Below are 25,460 nucleotides of genomic sequence, written 5' to 3' on the forward strand. Positions count from 1 at the left end.
AGATATTACTGGAACACAAGAAGTTCCACTTAATCGTAAAGAAAAACTTCTTTACTGTTGAGGTGAGGGAGCCCTGGCACAGGCTGCCCAGGGAGGGTGTGGAGTCTCCTCTGGAGGTTTCCAAACCCGCCTGTGCGCATTCCTGTGTGACCTGATCAAGGTGGACCTGCTTCCGCAGGGGATTTGGACTAGATTATCTCTAGGGGTCCCTTCCATCCCCTACCACTCTGTGATGTACTGATTGTGACTGTCTCACATACTTTAATTCAGGTTGCCATAAAATATGATTGATGGCTGGAAGGCAGTTATTTGCTTGAACTTTCCTTAGCATCACATGCAAATAATCAAGCAGATCTGCTATAGATGAGGACACGTGATGGAGAGGAATTACAAGAAGGGCTCTGAGCTGCTTTTGTTTGTTACCAACACAAAATTCACCTGCTGGAATTACATCAAATATTAATATTGCACATGCTTATCTTGTGACTCATCCTGTCTCACCAGTAATTACACATGCAGGAAACCCTTCTGCCAATAAGCTGGCAAAAAAAACATACATAAAATACAGTTTTAAGAGTCCTAAGAAGCTACAGTAAGATCCACAAAATGCTATGAAATCCAGAAAGTATTTGAATTGTGATACAGGTTTCATTGGAAAGTGAATACCTTCTGCTATTTTCCAATTGCTAAGTGAATAGGAAGAAACTTATTTTCTCCTTTGAATTATGTGAAGCAAAAAAAAAACCCCGAAACATTTACTGCTGCACACTGAATTTTAGATACGCTTCCTCCTCTGCTTACATCAGTAACAACATGGAGGTGCGAAGCAGCAGACTACCTACTCATTTTAAACAAGAAGAAAAAACAGGTGTGGCAAAGCTGCAACAATAAACCATTCAGTTAAGAAAAGTTTCTGAAAACACTTTAATAACATGCCCTAGCAAAGCAGTAGTTGCTTTAGTTTTGTCTGTAAATGAGATCAAGGGTGTATAAATCCAATCTGTAACAAACAGAATACCTTTTTCATGTTCTTGAACTGTTTCTTTAAAGACTGGTGGGAGAGTTCTTGACAACTACCTCCTGAACCACAGGACACCACACTTTCTGAGGGAGTTAAAGCAGCTGCATTAAATACCATATCAACCTTAGTTTCTGCACTCAGTCCTTCTCTGGTATCACCAGATCTGACTCTGATCACAGTTAGGTGATCCTTTGACTAGACGAATAACAAGACATGGAATGTTCTTTCAGCATCTAAGGAAGCACCAGCCACAGGTCTTCCTTCACGGCATCCATTCTGCACCTAGTCCTCCTACCTCCTGAAGCCCTTCGAAGACCCTGACATCCACTACTCTACTACTTTGACTTTAATCATTTGTTGCCTTCAAAATGTCTTAATCCAATTCACTAACATTAACTTGCAATAGGTTTGATTTGTGGTTACTTCCCTACTTGATTCCTCTACTTGATTTGTGTGTTTACTTTTGTATCTAAACTGTTACTATTTTTAAGCACTGTGAACTGTAATCTATCTCCTGGTTTTATAGGCAGCATGTCACACCTTGGGGTCACATGGCAACTGGGAAAGGATAATGGGCCATGCTCCAGCTGTGATAAAACTGAAGATTAATTACAAATTCAAAAAGGAGAATGTTGAACCATATACCAATGCTTTACAGTCTTGATTCTGCATTCCTTTAGGTTGTGCTCCCTCATGTATGAAAGGGACCATTTTTAATACAGTAGTATTTTGTGTCCAAAGAAACTCCCAGGTGTAGCTCATCAGGTAGCTCATGAGCAGTACACCTCATTTTCCCCATTACATTATTAAATCTGACAAGAAGCAAGTTTTACCATTAAAACCCAAAATCTGTTCTCGACTGTCAATTAATCTCAAATAATATCAGTATTCTTCAGCCAAGAAGAATACTACATTTATTCTCTAGACTAAGAAGAGTCTTAGATAACGAAAAGGCAGTCATTTCATGGCTGTTAGGCTTGAAGGAAAATGGCACTGTATCTCCACAAGGTTTCTGCTTATAGGTATTTGCTTTGTAGTCTTTATCACTTCCCTGACAGGCAGCAGGATTTGCATGCGGACCTGCTGTCACAAGGTTCCTGTAAGCTTCCCAGGATATTGCGGTAATTAACACAGTAACAAAAGTCACAGGCTGAGCATGAAACCAAAACAGTTTTTTCTTCCATGTTTAGGGAAAACACTGCTGTACTGACAGCAAAAAAGACAAGGAAAGAATTTACTCTATTTTACCTATTTACAAAGTCACCTAACTTGAAACTCAAAATGTTGAAATCCTCCAGGAGATTGGTCGCTTCTATCAAAATATAAAAGATGGGGGGAAGTCACAGATATGTTAGCCAGACTTCTGAAATTTAAAGTTCTCCTGGAAGCCTATGTTAAATTTGAAGTTCACCCACAAAAAACACTTCTGGATTCCAGATAAAATTAATTCTAATTTATACCAGTTATGACACAGAATCTTATTACATATAAAAAAACCCCAAACATCTCCCAGATAAAAATAATCTGCAAAATCAAACTATGAGGTTGTTGGTGTGCACATCCATGTGTCAGATACTACAACAGTCTTCCTGTCATGCTGTGTTTTCAGTTCTGGGGAAGCTTCTCATCTGCTAAAAAAAAAAGTTATCTTTTTTCCACTGGCAAGGGCCTAATAACTGCAGTCATTAAATGTCACCCTGAATTACAGCTACTTAGGTGGTTCTACCAAAATTCCTTCTTCATTATGAAAAATACAAAGTTTGGACAAACGGTAATGTAAGGTAAAAATTACTTATCACTGACATCCCATGAAGCTGCATGTACAAATACAAGGAAAGAATCCATGGTTCAAATAAAAGACAGTCTCAGATTTATTATGATAATGCTTAAATAAGTTTGAGGTAAGTGAATACTCATTCTGAGGATAATCATATTCCAAACTTGGATGAATTTCAACTTTATTTAGGGAGAAGACTTCTTATATATCATCCTCAAGACCAGATAAAGTGCAGACTTACAACAATCTTAACCAAAGACTATTTCAGGAGGGCACTACCTGCTAAGTAGCCAGAATAATTGTACTGCAACTTGTTATTATACAGAGAACTACAGCTTTCATCATACACAGAGGAAAAAGACAAGAGGGGACATAAAATGTATGATAACTCTTTATAGATATCTACTTGTACATATTGAAAAATCAGACAAGAAAGATTTTTGTGGGGCCCTCACCATCATAGACTGTTCCTTATATCAAAAATACAGAAAGCATGGACTTTTACACTCTTAAGAAATTTAGGTATTTAATTATTACACAGTGCTTTTATTGCTTCTTACGATGATCTCGTCAAAGAAAGTTCATAAGGACTTTGTCAGTACTAGAGGACAAACACTTGGCCTGTACTAGTAGGCCTTCCTTAAATAACTGCATATTATACCATCATTCTGCTTGAGTCCAGTTGATAACGACCATATTCAAACTAGTATATTCAATTAAGTTTTGAGTAATTAAAGTGTTTCTGAGCAAGCAGCAGTCACTGTAACATTTGTCAACACTAGTAAACAATGTAAGTTTATAAGGGGTAGTTCTTTAACACTGTATTCTTCATGTGCAGTGTAATATATCAAACTATTTTCCTATTAACTCATTTACCACAGAAAGGCACTTCACAGAATCACAGACTGTTATGGGTTGGAAGAGACCTCGAAAGCTCATCCAGTCCAATCTCCCTGCCAGAGCAGGCCCACCTAGAGTAGGTCACACAGGAACTCGCCCAGGTGGGTTTTCAGTGTCTCCAGACAGGGAGACTCCACAGCCCATCTGGGCAGTTCCAGTGCTCCCTCACCCTTGCAGTGAAGAACTTTTTCCTTATGTTTCTTTGGAACCTCTTATGTTCCAGCTTGTACCTGCTGCCCCTTGTCCTACCATTGGCCATCACTGAGAACAGCCTGGCTCCATCCTCCTGACACCCACCCATTACATATTTGTAAACATTCATGAGGTCACCTGTCAGTCTCCTCCAAGCTGAACAGCCCCAGCTCCCTCAGCCTTTCATCAGAAGGGAGATGCTCCACTCCATCATCTTCGTGGCCATGTGCTGAACTCTCTCCAGCAGCTCCCTGTACTTGAACTGAGAGGCCCAGATCTGGACATAACATTCCAGATGCGGTCTCACGAGGGCAGAGCAGAGGGGGAGGAGAACCTCTCCTGACCTGCTAACCACTTCCTTACTATTCACTTGACCACGGCACATTCCATTCAAACTTCCCTAGCCAATTCCAAAGTATGGTGTGCGTAATGGCGCAAAGGGGAAGGATGCACTAACATTCCTTCAGCACATAAAGTAGAAATTGTTTCAAACATATACTGTCCTCAAAGACATACAGTAACACACAGAAGCCATGTATGAGCTGCCATTCCATCCTCACTCCTAGGATAGATCTGAAGCCCAGCAGGTGCCACACAAGTCAACAGAAGTGTGGCAGGCCCCAGATTACCAGATTCTGACTGACTCACAGTGACAAAGGCAAAATAAGTTTTGTCAGTTACTTATGGTGTTACAGAATCAATATTTGCTTTCTACTGTAGAGACAGAAGAGAGCAAACACGGGGCTGCGAAGAGCTCCAGTATAAAATGCCAAAAGAAAAAGTCAAATAGTATTTTCTCTTCTCCCCTTCTGAAGGCTAATGTTCCCAGCAATAAGCTCCAACTTATTTTTTAGGAAAACCAACACAAATTCCACCCGCTTCTCGAGCATTTGCCGAGTTGCTACAGATCCGGGACACAGGAACAGACGGCGTTCGCACACGCGACGAACGTGGCGCTCCGGGGCTGCGGAGCGGGAGAGCGCACGCCCGGGGGCTTCGCCAGGGACTCGAGGCTCCGGGGGACGAGCCGGACTCCAGCCTGTATGGCACAGCCCCCGGAGGCGGCCCGTGAGCGCCAGCTCGCCGCTGACCCCGGCCTCGGCCCCGCGGCCCCGGGGCGCGGCTCCCCCGCCCCCTCAGCGACGCGCGCCAGGGCCCGCTCGCCCCTCGGGGTCCGCCGCGCCCTTCTGCCTGCAGGTGCCACGGCCCCCCGCGCCTCCGCCGCCCCCGGCAGCTAACGCTGCGCGCCCCACAGACCTTCTCCAGAGAGGCGTCCATAGCCGGCGGGGTCCCCGCTGCGCACCGCCTCCCCGCCGGGCACTTCCGCCTCAGCCCCGGCCGGCTCCACGCTGGCAGCGCTGACGAGGCCGCGGCGGGCGGGGCACGGAACGCGCTCACCTAGGGAACGGCGGCAGGCCCGCCCCGCGCGGCCGAGACCACCGCGGCAGCCGGGCGGGGAGGAGCCGGGGCCGCGACACTGCAGAAGGCGCGGCGGCGCCGCGACAGCGCGGCCTTCCGCTCCCTTTCCTCCGCACGCTGCCTGCCACCGCTTCCCGCCCCCCTCCCGCTCCAGCTGGTGGAATAGTCCCGGAGAACGACCGGGAGGTGACAGGTACTGGCGCATGCGCACTGAGCGCGGTCCGGACGGCGACACGCTGTCGCCGGGGAGCGCAGCAGGGAGGCGAGCGCTGAGCAGGGGCGCTGGCTGTGAGGAACGGGTTCGAGTCCCAGCGGCGGTAGCTTGGCCTATAGGGGCTTGTTACAGTGGCACCAAAAACCTACGTACGGGTCTCGCAGCACAGCCCCGGAGAACGGGCCTCGTCCCGCGACGGAGAGCAGGAAGGTGAGGCGAGGCTGCAGCACACAGCACGCACTTGCCTGCGGTCTCCCGTCGGGCAGGCACTCCCACAGAGCCAGACTCTGTCTGACAGAGCTTGATTTCCATTCCAACAAGCTGAAGTTCTTCTCCAGTACACATCACTTTTCATTTTAGCAGCATTTCTAACAGCGCGGCCTGCAGAGCTCATTGATGCTCCGTTCTTGGCAGGGCCGTGCCGGTATTCGGCTGACGGGCTGCTGAGGACAGCTCTCGGGCCCAACATAGCCCGTCTCCCAAGCACTGTGCAGCGCACTCTGCTTTGTTATTAAAAAGTATTTCAATCTACATGCCATCCGTGCCTATTTATAGTGTTCCTGGAGGATTTCATGATAGTTTCAAATGCATTCATCCCACTTACTATTAGGACACTACCCAGGATGAACTACCACCTCCTGCCTGGAGATGGTTCCCCAAGTCAAGCTTAAGCCCGTGACTGGGCCTGAGGGGCTGGCATGGTAAGCTCACTATGTGGAGGTCAGATCGGCTTTGTGACAATGCTTGTGTGAACAAAGCTGTGTACACAAGTCTCTTGAATAAACACACAGCACTTCTGGCTTTCTCTTCAGATTGTCTCAACAGAGGGCAAAGTGGAAAACCATGTGTGCTGCTGCTGCTCAGCAGGGGACCATCAGCCCTGTTCGAGACACAACAGAAACTAGACTACAAAACAACAGCAAAATGTAAAAGTAGCCATGACCTAAGCAGGGAACGAGGAGATAATGAAATAGTTAAAAATAGTGCCTGGTTTCATTCATCGCTTAATTGTTGTAGCGATACTATGCAGCTACCATGGTGCACCTTTAGACCAAAGCGCGGCAGACACAGTGACCTACTTCTGAGCGAACGCACAGTCACTTGAGAAATCACCCCACGAACCCGAGCCTGGGTGACCCGCGAACATCCGCGAGTTCCCCGGAGACCAGCACGGCCGCGGGGTGCCGGCCCTCCCCGGCACGGGCCCGCCCGGCGCGGCGGCACCTGGCCGCGGGAGCCCTGAGGGAGCGGGCACCGCGGAGCCGGCGAGGGCGGCGGCGGGCGCGCCCGAGAGGAAGAGGAGGAGAAGAAGGAGGAGGAGGCGGCGGCGGCGGCGGGCCATGGCCGGGGCGCTGCTGCGCAGCGGGGTGCGGCGGTACCCCTGGCTCTGCAACGTACTGCTCTACGGCGGGCTCTTCGCGGCGGGCGACGCGGCTCAGCAGCTGTGGCGGCGGCGGCGGCGGGGGCACTCGCCCGACTGGGCGCAGACGCGGCGCGTAGCGCTGGTGGCCCTCGCCTTCCACGGCAATTTCAGCTACGTCTGGCTGCGGGCGCTGGAGCGGGCGCTGCCCGGCCGCCGCCCGGCCGCCGTCCTCGGCAAGGTGCTCTGCGACCAGCTCCTCGGCGGCCCCGTCGCCGTCTTCGCCTTCTACACGGGTGAGTGCCGCCGCCCCGGCACCGCCATCTCGGGGCGGGAGCAGCGGGCTGCTGCGGCGTCGATCGGAGAAGACCAGCGCACGCAGGCTGGCTGAAGCCTTGGAGAGCGCGCACCGAAAGCGGGACTTTTCACCCCAAATAGGACGGGGTGATTGGCTACCCCCTTGCCCGGCCGGACTGCCGGGTGGCGATGGCTGCGGGCGGGCTCTCGCAGCCCCAGAAGCGCCGGCGCTCAGGCTGCGGGCCGCGCTGCCCGCCGAGGCGCGGCAGGCACAGGGCCGCGGGAGCCGCGCTCGGCGCTGGCGAAGCGGTGGGAGGGCGGCAGCGGCGCTGCGCGGGTGCGTGCCGGGACACCGCGGGTGCGTGCCGGGACACCGCGGGTGCGTGCCGGGACACCGCGGGGCGTTAGGTCAGGCAGCTGCGCCCGAGTGGAGTCCTGCCACGGGCTTGGCTGGGCCCGTAGCTCTAGTGGCAATGAATTCGAAACAACTTAAAAAGGATCGTGCAGTCTATTTCTTTATGATTTGCTCTGCGCAGTTCTCAACAGTTGCCTCGTTTCCAAAACACAACTGTAAATGTCAGGAGGTACTAGATTTCAGCACATTAACTGCATCGTCTCCCTCTGTGAGAGTATGTAGAAATACTGTGTACTACTAATGCATAATCTCAAAATTTACTGAATAAGAAGAGACATTAGACAAGACTAGTGTCTATTTCAAAAGTATACATGAGGGAAAAAGACAAATAATAGGTGTGACAGGTGTAAAACAAGGCTGTAATTTATATTAAAGTTCTTGTAGAAGAAGAGCAAGAGAAGCACTCTTTCCACCTGGCTTTGGGACATCTGCATTTATGACCCTGAGAAGGCAATCATTCAGTTTGTGCTTGAAGCAAAGGAGTAAGTCAGACACCAGATACCGACTCGTAAAATGCCGTCAGCCAGTATCAGACCATAAGAAGAGAATTGCCCAAGTACCAAAAGGATTTGAAGGACAACAAGTGGGATGGTAAAAATCCCTAAACTGAGTAGCAGTATGATGCAGTAGCAAACTGATGTATATATTGAGAGATACTGATAACCTCATGGTGTGCCAATTTTTGCAAATGCCTGAGTTAGACTAAGCAACTTTGTGCCTCTACTGATGTATGAATGCATAGCTTTTGATTTTAGCTTGATTTGTTAAAAGCATGTAACCTAGTACCTTTGCTTAATATAGATCACATCTTCCAGTTAAGGTGAGTGATCTTTGAAGAGGTTCTACATCTCTTAAAAAGATATAGTCTTAATTTGACTCCTGAAGGGTCTCATCACATGAAATACCATTTAGAGAGTTTATTATTTTGAACCTTTTAAAATGATAATTTATGTGACAAGAGTTTATTCCATTAATTCAGTTTGGATGTGTCTAATATTTCAAGCCATGCCCCTTTTTCTCTTGATCTTGGGTGTAATGGTGGGAGCCTGTTGTGGGGTTGTGTTTTCCTAGAATCAAGAGGAGTTTGGATCAACTAGAATTTATTCAAGTTTTGGAACACTACATGGAGGGTTAAATAACTAAGTTTTCAAACTCTTCTGCTTGTCAATTCTAGAATTTGGATGTGGTGTAGTTATTTATGAAGGTAAAAATAAAATCACATGTTGATTATGGCTGAAATTAAAGTAATGGTTAGGTGCCTTCTTCCACTGATCTCAATGGTCTGTAGGCACTTAAACCCCTTCAAGGCTCTGAGCCACTTCTGGCAACTCCACAAGGTGCAGAATGCACTTTTCTGTCTCATGGAGGTAAAAGGCATTTTCACCACATCTTTTCCATGCCATACGACTGGTGAATTATGTGGCAGTGCAACATAGAATCATTACAGTTGGAAGAGACCTTTAAGGTCATCGACTCAAACCACAGAGACAATATATCACCTCTACAGTATATTCCATCTGATCCATGATGTCAACATTGAGAGTCAAGTCAACAGATGAGGAGATGGGATGTAGCAGTATTAGGTGTCTGGAATTGCACATTTCCTTTGTGATGATATCTGGTTTTCTTCCAAAGCCATTGTGATATATTTTGAGAAGACTTGGGGATATCACTGGAAAAAGTCGACATTTAATCTTTGTGCTTTTTTTCTGATTGTGGTAAATATTTTGGCACTAGGTATGAGCATCCTTCAGGGGAAAGAGGACATCTTTTCAGACTGTAAAAAGAAATTTTGGAATACATACAAGGTGAGGCAAACAATTTGCTTATCTCCCAGCTTAGCAAAACCCCCACCCCCCATTATTGGATAAATTATTTGAAATACTCCTTCCTCCATCAAACTCTGTTATTTGATAATATGTAGGAAGCTTGAAGTACCAACAGCCATGTGACATCAGGGGAGATGGGAGCAGGCACTGCTGCCAGATGGGTGAAAAGATGCCATTTTAAGAATGTCACTGTTTATATACCTAGCACTTGCACCTTTCTCTGCTTGAATGAGAGCCCTCCAATACACTGATGAAGATTGTAATACCTTTTATCTTAAGAAGTACCCACACGCCAGTATTTAGTTAAGTAATGCCTTGATAACATTTACATGAACACCTGTTAAAATCACTGGTAATAGAGACATCTTTCTTAGGAATCATTTTCTACCTGTACTTTTCAGTGACAGTCTTCTCACTTTCAGAAACCCAGTCTCTTGTTTTAAGACTTGGCTGGGTTTGGTTTGCATTTCTGCATACACAAGAGAAAAATATCTGTGCTACCTCAGAGCTCAGCAAATTAAGGCTTTTCAAGATTTCTCAGGTACGAGAAGAGGGATAGAATAGCAGAAAAATTACAGTAGGAGAAGCTAATGCAATGTGAATTTCTCTTTACACTGTGGAACTATATAGCTAGGATAGAAAAGGATTATTTTTACTGCTATGGAGGATGATTCTAAAAACAGCACCCACTATATCCTATCAAAACATACGCTTTCTATTGACCTTATGTTCTCTGAGTAAATTATCCATTGATTTTTGCAAAAAGCCTTACATGTATGAGTAACTAGAAGGAGTGTTGCAAGTGTGAAATAAATAGTGCTCAGTGGCATTTTTCATTTATGGCTGAAACAAATGTTCACCTATTTAAACATTTGTTCACCCATCTGGTAAATGTGCTTATGTTTCTGTTGTCAGGCGACTATGAAGGCTTAACTATGCTTAGAGTTTTGTGTTTAAAATGAGTTAGAATAATGTGTTTGAGAGGCTTGTGAAGAGGGTAAGAAGTTTAATACTGCAACCTCTAGAGTTAAGCAACTTCATTTAAGATTGAACAGCTTTTATGAACTTTACTCAGATATGTTTCAGTCTTTGCTAAATGTGGTAGGAAAAAAGTTTTGTGGCTGAAGTTTGTAAGAATAACAAATGATTCATTTTTATTTCAGACAGGACTGATGTACTGGCCTTTTGTGCAGGTGAGTTTTTAGGGTAACTCAATGAGCATTTTTTTCCTCACAAAACCTGCCCCAATGCATTTATACTCAATCCAACCCAGTGAGAAGTAAGTGGAGTTGTTGGGTGTGTGAGTGTAAGACCTAAGAATGCCTGGAGCACTAACTGAGCTCTCTCTCCTTCCAACACAGCTGTCAAACTTCCTTTTGGTCCCTGTTTACCTGCGAACAGCTTACACTGGGCTCTGTGGCTTTGTCTGGGCTACCTTCATTTGCTTCTCCCAACAGAGTGGAGATGGCACAGCCAAGTCAGCACTTATGTGGCTCCAAAGAGAGAAGGTCAATGCAGATGAAGAATCATCAGAGAAATGAGAACTTTAGTTCTGAACACATTCAAAACTGTTAAACTGAGTTTATGAAACCGCACTGCAGCCTCATTGCCGTGTTTAAAACAGTCATCTCAACATGTGTTGGTTGGTGTAAGCAGTGGAACACTTTGTCTTTGTGCCTGTTTATTTTTCATAAAAGAGGCCAATTGTACATTGGCATTTAATTACTTTCACGTTGCCAGCCCATCTCTTTTGGGAACAACTGACAGGGCAATGTAAGCATTTGCACATCACATCAGACTGCCTCACTGGGGAGAAATATTAGCTGTAATTTAATTTTCAAGCTACTTGTGTAATTGATGGAAAAATGGGAATAGAACATTAAATCATCAGTTGTCGGACTTGACAATTGTTATCAATGCAAGATTGCTTTTGCAGAAGAAAATGTAATGTATTTCTTATCTACAAAGTGGCATTGAGTCTCTTTTGTTCAAAGAAAACAAAAGTGCTGTGTTTTGTAGGGACCACTTTTCTATAGGGGCAAACTTGTTTATTCTACCTGAAAAGCTATATAGGAAATTAATTATTTCACAGAGTTTACAAACCTGAAATGTGTTTATACATCTTTTATCTCAATTGGGAGAAAAAAGATAGTAACTAACTTGGGGGTGGATACTGCATATTGACACTTGAGGGAAGCATCAGTCACAAGCAGCTACTGCATAATGGATGGAACCTAACTAAACACTGCAGTGAGCTTTTGTTGTATCTGCCAGTGACTTTTTCCTTTGCCCCTCAGGGGTCAAATTATTGATGAGTACATGGGAGTCTTGACACCTTGACTTTTTTCTACTGGGAAGAAATAACATGGCAAGGAAGGCAATGCAAATTACAGATTCCATCTCAAAGCAATCCAGCTCTATATGAGGAACTTTCATTTCTTCAAATGGTTTCATAAAAGATTCTGGCTAACTACACATAGGAGACTAGGCAAAGGTGAGAGTGAGCTATAGATCTGCTTTGTCAGATGTGGTCTGGGTGCAGGTGTGCACTTTGGTATTTTTTTATTGTGCATATGTGTGTCAAAACACGAACTGTGCAAATTGCTGTGATTGCAGGAAGTTCAAATCAGACCAGTAAAGTTTATTAGAGTGGGATTTTATACCTTGAAGTTACTAAATTGTAAGCTTGAAGCAATATCTGATTTAATCCATCTTGATGATGATTGTAAAGAGAAGACTCAACCCTCTTTGTTACAGTAGTACTAAACCACTTTGAGGAATGTCTGGATTCCTCAGTCTTGTCTAAAGATTAAACCAAAGCCTGCTTATGCTAGAAATATGCATTCCTTTGGCCAGCATCTGTAATTATTACTTAATATATTGCCTACATTTATTTGTCACTGTGCAGGAGCCCAGTTCTGCTTAGTTTCAGATAGGGAAAGGGATCATGTGAGCACTGCCCAGTCTGTCCCAGGTAAAATCAACTTGTTCAGCATAGCCGAGTTGTAAAGACTGATGCAAGATACCTGTATGGCCTTCACTACAGGACTACAGCAGGGGACTGCTGTAGGTGGAATTCATTTTAATTGGCTTTTGACATCTGTAGAGTGGACATCTGCAACTTGGCTAATCAGTTTAAGCTCTATTTACAGCCAATGGAGGAAAATGGGCAATTTTAGACATCTGGTTTAGGGTATGGTGAATTGTGCAGTTTAAGTGTTTTAATTCTTTCCACCAGTAACAGAGTCTCAAGTGACTGGCTGACTGCTGCATAGATAGCTTCACTGTTGATGCTTGTACTTGGTGAGCTGCATTCCCCTGCTTGGTGTCTATCTTACTTGTTTCTATGGGAGCAATTCAGTGGGTGTTTCTGTGTGAATCCCACAGTGTGCATTGTCCTGATGCTGGACATCCCATCCCAGTGGGAGTAGAAATCCACAGAGGAACTAACTGCACTTTATCTGTCTATCTACAGAACAAAAGATGCATGAGTAGATCTTTCAGACAGGCACAGCTGTTAAATTGCTATTGTGTGTATGAAGTCCTCTGGATAAAGAAGCAATTTCAGTAGTGTTTTTTTCTGTTGAGATATTTAGGATCAGAATAGTGTTTTAAAGTCTCTGCAGTGAGACTTAAAAGTCTTAGATGAGGTATGCTAATTTAAGTATTTAACCTTTTTTACAGATGCTATTTATTTTTATTTCTGCTTGTGCCTTGAATGTTTAATGATTAATAGAATTCATTTGGAGAAGGGAACTGGAAAATAATGACATTACAAGGAGTGTGAAATAGTGAGACAGTGTTGGTTTGCTCTAAGTAGTATGTGATGTTCTGCTGCAGCTCAGTGCAAAAAACCATTTCTGCATGGGTGTAGTTGGTAAAACCTAATCTCCAGGTGAATCAGGTATTTAAAACTCTTCTCATGATCTGTACAACACTGATGCTTTTCTTCAACGGGAGTATTTAATGACTGAAAGATCCAGCTTTTATTACAAAAGGCTTAAAAGCTTATGCAAGCTATGCTGTATTGCTGTATGCTTTTGTGCTGCTAGCTTTTTGCTTGGGAATTTGAGCAAAATCCTCTTCAAGTTTCTTTGACTGTGGTGTTCAGAGTTTCCCTCCTTATTTCTATTACATGAAGTACAGTTCTTTCATGTAGCAGAAGCCTGTAGCTCTTTTATTTCACTAAACTTTAGATTCTGTATAATCCTTTCACTTCTTCTGTTTCTCATGTTAAGGTACTTGACAGTTAAGTAACCCAAGTCCCTTTTCACTTGTTTTTAAAGTTGTGGGCTTTTTAATTACCAGCACCAATTGGTTTTATAAACATTTCAATACAAAACAATTAAGTTGTCTTGAGACAAATTCTCAGTTTGCATAAATTAATGCACGTTCTAAAGGTTTTCTGCCTCTGTGAATTTAGTCTGAAGTTCTAATCTCTTAGTTGTTAAAGACTTTACTACTTCTTGACAATTTTGTTTGTTTTAGGAGATTAGTTTCACAGAATAACAGCGTGGTTAAGGTTGGAAAGGACCTCTGAATATCCAGCCCGAGTCATCTAGTCCAACCCAATTTGATACACACACAAACTCGTGTTTGCTTCTTCTAGTAATTCAGTAATTTCTTTTTTAAAAAGGAAAGAAAAAAACAGAAAAAGATGTGTGAGACTTGTCCTGATGTCTCTCCACCACCCTTGCAGAAAGAGCTGTAAGGGCTTTATCACTTTGTCACTTATTGTCAGCCAGGCACGCAGATTTCAATAACCATAAAGAAGAACAGACTGACACATGACATAGGTGCTCAGGAAAGAGGGAACACACTGCCAACAGCTATTAGGCTTGTATTCAGGTGACATTTTCATGTCATGGGTCCAACTGTCAGAGCAAATAGGATGAGAAGACATTTATATCAGGTGCAGTTCCAGCTTTGTGATAGTCTGGATAGCTGTGGAGAATCTGAATTTGACAAAATGAGAATTTCAAAATGTATTTTTCTACTGCCAATCTTTTATGCAAATGAACCTCCTGTGCTTAGTGGTATGCAAAATACATTCTTCTAGGACTGGAAAATTCACCAGAAGGTCTCTGGCTCCTTCATACCAGAAACAGCATAAAATAACCAGTTTTGTACTACAGTGAAGGTGAAACTGCCTGTAGTTTGTTACCATATCTGATACATCAAGTTCTCTATATAGCACAGCCTTTGAAATCTATGCAGCTTCAGCCATCTGATTCTCTGCTGTAAGTGCCAGTGCTTTCTGCTCGTGCTGATGCCTCTGCTGCTAGTGCCAAGCCAGTGAGATGTGCAAGAAATACTTGAATTAGACTAAAATAATGAATTTCAAGTTGACTGAAAAATGTCTGTTTTTTTGTAAAGGCTTAATAAACGTTAAATGATGTTCTTTGTCTCTGTCTTTAACTACAGTTACAGTCTTTAATTATGTGTGTACATAAGCAAAACCAAGTCTTAATGCAAAGTTCCTGTGGGGTCTTCATGGATCACATACACCAAAAGCTCACTTTGATGTCATAGATACAGCAGCAGAGTGAAGGATAAGCAACAATTATTCACTTCCTTTAAATGTCATCTGCCACTTTGGTCAAATCCAGAGCAGAAATGCTGAAGCCAGTGGAATTAATTTCTCTTTTAAAAAGAGATTAAAATTTGATAGAATTTTTGTTTTGATAATTAATACATTTGCAGAAGGAACTGAGTCATTTAGGTACGACAGAGTTAGAAATGGGGTCTTTATGGAAGAACTACACTCAGTGTAGATTATGTGGGATACTCTTGGAAAGGAAACTCTTCAGAAGATTGGAGGCTGAAAGGAATAATGTATTCCACAACTGGAAAAAAGACACCACCTCCATTCCCTGCTGTAACTTCTTATATGTTTAGAATGAGGAGGAAGCTTTATGGAAAGTCTCCAAGTTGAATACTTCTGTTCCATAGACTTCATCATGGCCAACAGGGACAAAAAAGATCAGTCAGTCTGAATCTTTGCATGTGCAAAGGAAAGAGTTTTTCCTGAATCAAACCCATGATGCCGAGTCTCACGCCAGCTTCTAGAAGGGTATCTAAAGACTTCAAATAACAGAGGATCTTCTGCATTTCTAAGAAGTTATTTGTGTATTTTAATGAAATTTTATCACCAATCTAAATGAATCTAGCCTTAATATTCTAGTAAAATATTGTCACTTGCTTTCTGACAGGGTTTAAGGAGTTACTACAGCAGACAAAGCCACCTATGTACATGGAATGGTAAACTGTTAAAGTTTTTGTTTATTCCTTGGATAAACTACAATAGGTGTAGCTCTGTTAGTCCTTTCAAGCTCTTTTGTGAACCCTTTGTTGCTCTGCATCCTCTAAAGACAGAAACATGCTAAAGATTAATCCCAGTGACCATTTCACATATGCCTTAGGCAATATTTTTTTCCACTTCTGCTTAAGATTCCTGTGCTTAAGCAGCCAAAGACTGTATGTAGTCCCTTAATTTCAAAGTTGCAGAATTCACATTCAGCAGCCAGTCCACGATGATCAAAGTTGCTGCAGTCCATTTTAAGCAGGAATTAAGAATGCATATTGCATCTCTCTGTGTGCTGCATGTAGTTTTCAATATCATTCACCCTAACAAAAACTGCATTTCCTTTGTTTTTGCAGTTAATTTAATGTGGCAGTGCCCAAAAGGCTTGCACCATGTATCTGGGTATAAAACCAGGCTTCATTGTAAAGATGATAGTAAAACGCATCATTCCCCTCTGTGCAATGATAGCAACACAGTTATTTGTGCTGAGAGAAGTCTCAGTACCAGAAAAGACTGATGAGGTTTGGAGGATATTCGGAAATGACATTGTCAAGGACAGCTCTGCTGTGGGTACACGAGAGAACTTCAGAAACTGAAGAATGGGCTTTTTTTGTTTGCTGTGTTCACAGAAAGCCGGTTGTGAAGTGAGGCTGTAAAACAACAGAGGAAAAAGGACAGCAGGTCAGAGTCTGCCTATACACATAGTTTTTATAAATGATGTAAGGTGGGACACCTGTGCAAATGATCCCCTCTGCCAGGAGAAGGCTTTAAATATGGGACCCTAATGCAGTCATTCTCCATTTTACATTGTCAGGAATGAATAAATCAGATCAAGAGGAAGCATGGATATGTAGCCTAATAGGTAGTTCAGTCACCAGAGTTTCAAGGAGAGTGGAAATATGCCATCCCTAGTTCTGTTACTGTACTTTATCCAGTTACAACAGAAGTAAAATACATAAGCACTCGGATGGCTGTGATAAATACAGTGTCTGGCCCATATGGACTCACAATCCATGCACACAAAGTTCTACACCACATGAGATCCTTTATCTGTGGAGGAAGTATCAGCTTTCTGAATTGTGTCCCCTTTTATAGGGTGTAATTTGGCAGCAGGGTGAATTAGGTTACAACATTCTCGCCTGGAATCAGTATACAGGTATTTCACAATAAGTGAGATGTGAACTTAGTGTGTGAGTACATAAGAAGAAACCCTCATGCTATTACTTCTTTGATTTGTCAGGAAAACAGCTTCTTCTCATTGCAGATATTTAGAAAAGAAAATACAAGCTGCTTTTTTTAATGAGTTCTTTTTCCACCTCTAGTCTTTTCCTTTCTCTTGTTCTGTGCTGGCCTGGAGAAATCTACCTCTCACAGCCTGGTTCCTTGTGGTACTCTTATCTTACCATTTCTTCTATCTCCCTGTGAAGTATAAAAGCACCTTTACTTATCTACTAAGGGTGTTCAGCCACTTCCATTTCATGCATCACATACTTTTACATCCTGAATAGATGGAGACTTAACAGCAGCTGATTTGCCGTGCCACGTCAATGACACTGAAGGATTTTGTTCAAAGTCTGTCTCAGAATGGTCATCATACCGTAATTAATTATTATGTGTTCATAATAATTACACCTGATACAATACTACAAGTACTTGTACGGTGTTTTACTTACTGTTTTGAGGCAGAAGTTGAAAACACAATGTGCTTGGGGATGCATGCTGCTGTGTTTGCAAATTTTACATGGTATGTTTAATACTTTAAAGTGGACATGCCCACATACACACCAAATTATTACTTATTGTCTGCTATGTTTGCAAGTCTCCTAAAAGGGCCCAGACCAATTTATCTCAACATCTAAATTTACTGCTCAAACATCTGTTTTTCCATGATTCTGTGGCCACTCATCACTGATACAAAAGCCACCTACACAATAATGAGTCACCTGCACCACAGTCAGTCCAGTCATAGCACTGGAGTTGGCTCCAAATGCCAAAAATAAGATTCATACATGGACGACTTTGCTATCTGTGATATTAGCAACGTATCTGACAGATGCTGTCTAACAGCTTTTTCTGTAAAATTTGTGCCTTTAAAAGAGTGTAGAAGGAGTTTACTAAGACAGAAATAAAATGGGAAAGAAAAGAGTTTACAGAAGTATGTTTCAGAGATCTGTGTGATGGTCACAACTACAAGTTGTTTCTGTTCTTTCTGCCAGACACATGTGCCCTGTCTCTTCTGCTACTGCATCTCCTGATTGTGTTTGCTGTTTTCTGACCTTCTATACTGAAAATTGCTGAGATAAATCTAAATAAGTGGAAAGTACTGTGCCAGCTTTAGCAGTCTCCATTACTCACCTCCCAGGAACATTTGCAAATAGGCTCAGTACAGATACAGATAGGATTGTCAAACACAGACCCTTAAACCTTGGCATAGAGTATAGCAGTTGTCAGTTCAGTTTCATCCACATTGTATTTTAAACTGGCCAAATGTTTAACAAGCTGTGTCCAGTCTAGACTGTGCTCTGGGAGCTCAGTCCTGCAGGGCTCTTTAGATTTGAGATAGAAAAGTAAGATCACGCCCAACTTTCCAGGACAGATCTCCAACTCTGGAGATAGGCAGTCAGGTGCTGTAGCACCAGTGCTACCCATTAACATTTACTGCACACAAGTCAAATCATAAGCAGCAATATTCAGAGCTTTTAAACACCAGAAATTTTTCATTTTCTAGGAAGTACTTTAGCATAGTTCAACTCAGCCAGCATGAAGCATATAATATCTAACACATAATTAGTGGTACACTGTTCACTAGAATTTGCCACTAGATGCTCATCTTTTGTTTCTATATCTCTTTTAGAAATTCAGCTTTGGAGAAATAGTAAGTTGGATATCTAGTCAATTTTTTTTTCTAGGTGCATGTTTGATGAAAGAGTTAATGACACATAGAAACCAGCACTACATTAATACACTATTTCACATGGAAACGTTATTAAAACATTTTAAAAGTGAGATTAAGACAACATTTAATAGGTGCTTAGGTGGAAATACTTATGAACACTCAAATATTTCGATCACTGTCACACCTCAGACTCATGACATTAAATTCATTTGCCTTTTAACAAGCTCATTGGAATGCCTTGCTTGCCTGCAGTAGACATTGCTTGCGATATTGATGCACTTTTCTGTCATGAAGGAGATGTAAGATAGCTGTGGAAAAAGACCAGCATCCTAGTTACTCTACTGAAACTATTGTGAATTATTTACAAAGTTACTTTAACCTAAAAAAAAATTAAAGGAGTGGTTAATACATGGAAAGGCTGCAATTCTAAATAAAGAAATAAGTGTACAAAGAACACTAACTAAACATGAGCTAAGATTCATAAAAAAAGGGAACAATATAATAAGAACATTATTTGACTTATGAATCCAAGCCCTCATTCTGCACAGGTTGTGCTACAGCAGATCCTCTTTCAAGTGCAGCAGAGCAGAACTTCTGAGAACTCTTTCACACTAGCACGAAATGGAAGGTGGAAGCTCACAGCAAGAAAGTATTTTCTGTACCAAGGATCTTCCTTTAGCTATCCCATTTCCCTCTTTTTAATTAGATCATATTTAATTATTACTCTTTGAAAAGCGAATGAGATTTACTCTGGTCTAATACAGGACTTTTAGGGAGAGTGATCATATAAGAGAATAACACAGTCTGATTTTCTGTGATAACTTGAATACATAATAAGATGCTATTTATTCAGACAAGCTCATACATGTTATGACCACAGGCTAGGGCTGCTAACACTTTAGAACCATTTTCCCTCACTGTGTAAAACTTGTCTGTATAGATTGGCCCTAATAATTTGGGAAAAGGTGAAATACAAGGCACAGATTTATCACTACAGCTTACTGCTGCCATATCTCGTGCTATAGCTGTAGCCACAGAGCTGCACAGATCTCATTCATTGGAGCACTGTGCTGAGTGAAACTTTGCTTGTTCATGCAGAGTGCTCAGCCAGGCCATAGGGCACAGCACTGTGCAGCAGCTTCATACCACAGGACAAAGTTAGATCCTTGAAAAAGTCATGAGTTGGCTGAATTTCGAGCACAGATAAAACACATTATTACAGGGATTATTTTATGTGAATAGTGCCCTGTGAGGGCCTGTGTAGGTTCTTTAGAGTAATTTAGGCCCTCTGCCTTCATCCCACAGCAACACTGCCGCATAGGCTCCTGCAGGGAAGGAAGCATCATGAAGCTAAGTGTGGGCCTTCTAAAATCTGTTTGACTATCAGGTTTGCCAACAGACAGGCATTTTCCTTTAATGCTCTTTCACAGCCTCTCACCTGTTCCAGGACATTTTTGTGCCATGCATATGCCTGGCAAGCGAGATCTGGAGGTGGTAGAGAGGCTGTAGCACAGTAGTGTGAAGGTGTGGAGGCTGACAACCCCCCAGGCTCCCAATGCATTGCCCAAACAGCTCATGGGATGCAGGGGCAGAAGTTGCACAGGGTACCAGGAGGAAAATTCAAAGGATCTGTAACTAGAGAACCCTAAGAGTTGAGAGATGAAGAATCAAGAGGAGGTATTTTCACAGGAAGCAAAATTAACCATGACATCAAATATTAAGGAATCATGGTAACTCCTCCAACACATAAATGTTCTGAAACAAGACTTGGTGTTTAAACAAATGATAGGACAGATCTGTAGGAGTCCCACAACCTGGGTTATGCAAGCAGTCAGCTTACATGAGCAGTGTCCCTTCTGGATATGGATCTGAGTATTTATGCATGCAAAATGAAGTAACTGTGCATAATCCACTTAATTTCATTTTGTTGCATCAGCTGAGTTTCAAGGTTTTATTATAATGATAAATCAATTAAAAATCTGGGCAAAATTTTAGCCCTTTTTTGTTGTTGTTAGAATGACTGTACTGTGTGACAAAGAACAATGCCCCTGACTTTAAGCTTCACTGCAACCCACCCTGAACCCACAAAGCATCTTTAGAAAGATGAACTAGATAAAGTATCCATAAAGGCAAGAGAGCTCTGAGAGCCTGAGAAGCTCTGTGAAAGCAAAGACCATTTCCCCCACCTGATTTACAAGTCAGACTCCCACTAGGGACTGTGCCAGAGCAAAGGGTGCCCATTGATATATGTAGTGTCATGTCTGCCATGGGACATCAGTGATGTCTAATGGAGGCCAAAGAGCAGTAAATAGGAGAGTGGATTTGCCAACTCTTGTTGATCAGCTATAGCTCCTGATAAACTGAGAAATGGGAAATAAAGCAGTCAGGGGCAATGACTGTAAGAGTAAAGTGCACTACTGTTTTTCTACCAGGCACTATTCCCACGAGCACTGAGATGAGACCTGAATTTTTATCTTTTCTTCCTTAACTGTGCTTCCAGCAGAAGAAACCCAACTTCTGTGAGTGAAGGAATCCATATGTTTGCCCTGAAAAGCATCATCATCAGGGGATAAATTTAATTCTACTTGCAAATGCAGCAGTGAAAATACCCAAAAATCTCAATAGCAAAAATGCTAGTCTTAGAGCATTACCATGATCATGGGACATACTTAGGCTCCAGTCCTGCAAAAACTTCTGTGCAAATGAACTCTGCAGGACCCGCTTCCATATGCCTGTTGTTGTGTTTAACAGTCTGCAGGACCAAGCCCTTATTGGCTTTTGTGACTTTTTCAAAGTGGGCAGGTGAAAACTTACTAGTTACAACAAATTATCTTATACATAAGTAAATTCTGAGTTTCTAGCCTGTGGGTGTTTTTCTGCCATACTAACAAATGCAGAGTTTTAAATATTCAGTCATTTCTAGGACCACTCCTCTATCTCCTAAACAATGCACTTGGATTATAGTTATCTAAAACCTTAAAGGGATGGACTGAAATTAAATAGTCTCCAGAATCATCAAATATTGGCCCTTCTCTCTAAACAGCCTGTTTCCCTCAGCCCAACGCTCATCCAGATCCCAGATGGGCTCTTATGTTCCTCCTACACTTGTGTTCCTCACTTCTACAAGTGAGTCAGTCCAGCCCACCCCAAGCAGGCAGCTGCACTGTCACCCAAAATCAGTTGTGCAGAGTGCTGCCACCAGCTTTTCTGCTTGATTCACAGCTCTGTTTGGGCTCCAGCTCTAAAGGCCAAAACCAGAGAGGATGAAGCATTGCACAGTCAACAAGAGCTGTTCCAGCACTTCTAGTACTCAAATCATGGCATATCCTAGGGAGCACATCTGACAGAGAAAAATCAGAGCGCCCTGAAGACCTACTAAAACATTGTCCAGGCCATTTAAATTTGTTAGTTAATTCCAGTTCTCAGGGGAAAAAAAAGCACAGAAATGGTAATAGAGATTTTTGGTGTTACAATTTTGAAACTTAATGTGGAGGTTTTCTCTCCTCCAACATGTGAAGCATCCCTCAAACAAAATTGTTCATGAATATAGCAGCGATGTGCGTCAGTACCGCCCTGAGTGTGGAGGTAGTACTTCTGAAGTGTTAATTGAAGGGTAAGACAAAGTTTATGGGCAAAGGTAGGTGACCAACCAGCTTTTATGCACCCGGCATGTATACAATGTTACCAGTATCCCATGGCTCTTCCAAAACTGGGCAAGGATTGCTAAACCCCTGATGTGCACTGGATAACCTGCCTAACTCCTGCTTTGTTGTCTTTACATCAGAAATGATACCACATACAGTGCCATGGGACTTCACTGGGAAAGGCACTCTCCAACTGTACAATGTTGTTCAGGGATTTTATCTACATAACCTCCACTAAAATAAGAGAAAAAATTAGTAATAACAACAATAATTGTCACCACATTCTGCTTTGATCACCACACTCTGCTTTCTGCATAGTCATTTCCTTTTCTTCTAATCCCAGCAGGATGCATTAGCAGCAAAGCTGCATGCTTATGAAAAATACATATGGTTATGAGAATGCAAAATCCCATCACTTGCTTGGATGCTGTCTTCTGGCTTTTGGCAACATGATGCTGGAATGAGTGGGATTCCACTCAGCGCAGGACTTTCAGGAAAGCCACAGGCTGCATGCACAGCAACATGAAATGTCTTAGACTGCAAAAGCCATGAGTGGCTGTGGATTTTACTGTTATTTCCTGCTGCCCAGGCCAGAAGATGTGCTCAGTGCTGCATTGACCACAATAAAGACAGTCCTCCAGTGCCCTGTGGCAGCGCGCGTAATTGCTAACTCTGGCTCGCCCAGTCGCCTCGGCTATGCAACGCACCGCAGGTGCAGGGATGAGCAGAAACAACCCCAGCTAGCCGGGGGCTCGGAGCGGCGCGGCAGCATCGCTGCGGCGGTCAGTCTGCCCATCCGAGTGGGAGAGAGAGAACCGAGCCGCCCCGGAGGCCGCGGCGGGCGGGGCGTGTGTGCGGCATGTACCGGGGCCGGTGCTGGCGGGGGGCTACGGCTCGCATTGTGTCCCTGCCTCCCCCCGCCCCAGCCCCGCACTGAGCATGTGCGCAGCGCCCCGTGCTCCCCCTCCCGCCCGCGGGCCCCCGCTCCGTGCAGGGGAGCGCCGAGCTCCGCGTCGCCTCGGCGGCACTCGGGCCGCAGCCCGGCCGGCATGGAGTGAGCCGCGCAGCCCCGCTCCCCGGCCATGGAGCTGAGGAGGTCCATCTCGGCCAGCGCAGAGGCCGAGAGACCGATGAGGCGCTACGGGGCAGTGGAGGAGACGGAGTGGAAGGCGGAGGCGCTGGGGAGAAGTAAGCGGGGGCCGCGGATGCGGGTCCGGCAGCCCGAGCGGCGGGGGGCTGTCGGCTGCGGCGGGGCGCGCCGGGACGAAGCCACAGCAGGCTCCTCGGCGCGGGGAAGGTCTGTGTGACCGTTTTGCCCTCCGAAGCTGGTGCTTCCCGAGGGGGCTGTTTGGAAGGCAAACAGCAGTTTTCAGTCGAGGGACGGGGAAGCGAAGGGCTGGAGCAGCGCCGGAGCGATGCCGGTGCGGCTCTGCGCACTCGGTGCTTTCTGGAGAAATGGGCTGCTGCCCGCTCCGCAAAGTGAAGCGATGAGCGGCTGGCAGAGGGAGGGTGACCGGGACGTTGGCTCTCCGTCGTTGTTTATCAGGTGGGACTTAACGTGTGGCTTTTTCGTAAATATTGCGAGTCTTTAATGCGCTTCACGTTTGAAAGGCACAGATGACAACCACATTATTCCCTCTATCTGAGGCAGAGGTGCAATAATACAGCACCTGGTTCACTTCTTTAGTGGTTGCACAGTATTTATGAGCTCAACAAGCACAGTATTTATGAGCTCAACAAATGCTCTGTGATGGAAGAGCTTTCTTGAAATCATAACTTTCAGAAAGCAGCAATTGACATAACCTTTCCAAAGTGCCGATGGAAAGAGGAGTTAAAAAGACATATAGTTGCTAATTCAAGTTATCTGTGGGACCTTGTCTTCCCTAAAGTATCAGTTATTGTTCTGTTATCAGCAGAACAATCTTCCTTACCGCTTCATAAGCCTGTCAATGCTTTCTAATGTTCTAGCTAACCACTGAAGCAAGAAATCTTGAAAAGACTTATAAAAACCTCTATGCTAACAGAAAGAAACATTATTTTATAAGTTTCACTGTTTAGGTCACAGGGTGAAAAAGCTTTGTGTGTATCTGTTGTGACACCTTCATCTTTGCTGATACTCTTGACTCACCATCCATCTTTTGCTGTGCATCAGGAAGCCTTACCTGGATGCCTTTTAACATCCCATGGCTTTGAAGCATCCTGGTAACAGATTTTTAGCCATGCTTTTGCTGTGTTTAGACTTCTCAGATACTGCTATGTTCTGGAATCATACTTCACCTCTGGCTTCAGTTTTTCATGGCTGTATTGTGGTCTGCCATATGCTGATGTCAGGAGTGTAGTTCTCCCACTCTGATGCTTCAGTTGCAGTATTGGTTTTGTTGCAGTGCCTGGTACAGGTTCAGGACTGAGTAACTCCACACTTTCTAAAATGAAATTGAAGACTGAAATCTGTTGGCTGAGTTGGTTGACTCAGACACATGCAACAGTTTTGCAGGTTCTCTGTCAGGACACAAACATGTGATTTTCTTGTTCTCCTAAATATGTCTGGTTTGGTCCCATAGCTCAGGAGCCGAGTGCAATGCAGCACTAATAATAATAGGTGGTAGCTTGAGGTGACAGACGGGTTATGTTTTGCAAGCTTTGGACAGAAGCATCTGGCATCTGTTTGCCAGAGGGCAAGAGGATGCTGAGTGGGAGACCCAATCTGCTCAAAAATACGTCCTCAGGATTGAGCTTCCACCCAAATCACAGCTTGAGCAGGTACCAGAATGGGCTGTTGGCAGGACTAGAATCAAGTGTCCAGATGTCAGCTCCCTGGCTTTTTGCTGCTGAGCTGCTGTTCTACACACTAGATTCAGTTTAACAAGACTATTTCTCTGCGTATATCAGTGTGGTTATGAACAGGAAGTAATCTAGAGGCTATGTTTTTTCTTTGAGAAGTAGAGAATTATTATATTAAAACTTTCATCTATTTCGTTTGCTCATAGGCTCCAGCTTTCCTAAAATACTGTGGAAAATGTTGTTCATGTTAGCTGGTTTAGATGATCCCTGCATATCTTTCCCATTTTAATATTGACGCTGACTTCTGGTCACACTTTTGCATTGATTGAGGATAAACATTTCTTACTATTTACTGTACTGCTCCCTTACAGCTTAGGTCCTAAATTGCATGGCACAATGACAGCAGTCTCC

The 25,460-nt window shown here is 43.7% G+C and overlaps 3 protein-coding genes and 1 long non-coding RNA gene across 4 annotated transcripts in view; 2 read left to right on the forward strand and 2 right to left on the reverse strand.

Moving 5' to 3' along the window:
• The window catches only part of PDXDC1 (pyridoxal dependent decarboxylase domain containing 1), a 31,696-nt gene extending 26,258 nt beyond the window's left edge, over positions 1-5,438 (reverse strand). Inside the window, exon 1 of the mRNA XM_061991742.1 lies at positions 5,148-5,438. Coding sequence (XP_061847726.1) covers positions 5,148-5,168 — 21 coding nt within the window. The 5' untranslated portion in view covers positions 5,169-5,438. The remainder of the gene's footprint in view (positions 1-5,147) is intronic.
• A 1,401-nt stretch (positions 5,439-6,839) lies between these two features.
• On the forward strand, positions 6,840-14,822 carry MPV17L (MPV17 mitochondrial inner membrane protein like). The gene is made up of 4 exons (XM_061993849.1): positions 6,840-7,179; positions 9,333-9,403; positions 10,588-10,617; positions 10,786-14,822. Exons 1-4 carry the CDS (start codon positions 6,864-6,866, stop codon positions 10,963-10,965), a joined length of 597 nt encoding a protein of 198 aa, XP_061849833.1. The 5' UTR covers positions 6,840-6,863; the 3' UTR covers positions 10,966-14,822.
• A 952-nt stretch (positions 14,823-15,774) lies between these two features.
• Positions 15,775-25,460, reverse strand: part of LOC133625207 (uncharacterized) — a 63,930-nt gene continuing 54,244 nt past the window's right edge. Inside the window, exon 3 of the long non-coding RNA XR_009818510.1 lies at positions 15,775-16,378. This is a non-coding gene — a long non-coding RNA (uncharacterized LOC133625207). The remainder of the gene's footprint in view (positions 16,379-25,460) is intronic.
• Positions 23,278-25,460, forward strand: part of BMERB1 (bMERB domain containing 1) — a 48,171-nt gene continuing 45,988 nt past the window's right edge. The window contains exon 1 of the mRNA XM_061993848.1: positions 23,278-23,456. Within this exon, the coding sequence (XP_061849832.1) occupies positions 23,351-23,456 (106 nt within the window). The 5' untranslated portion in view covers positions 23,278-23,350. The remainder of the gene's footprint in view (positions 23,457-25,460) is intronic.

The sequence above is a fragment of the Colius striatus genome, chromosome 3 (genome assembly GCF_028858725.1).
Source record: "Colius striatus isolate bColStr4 chromosome 3, bColStr4.1.hap1, whole genome shotgun sequence".
NCBI classification, from domain to species: domain Eukaryota; kingdom Metazoa; phylum Chordata; class Aves; order Coliiformes; family Coliidae; genus Colius; species Colius striatus.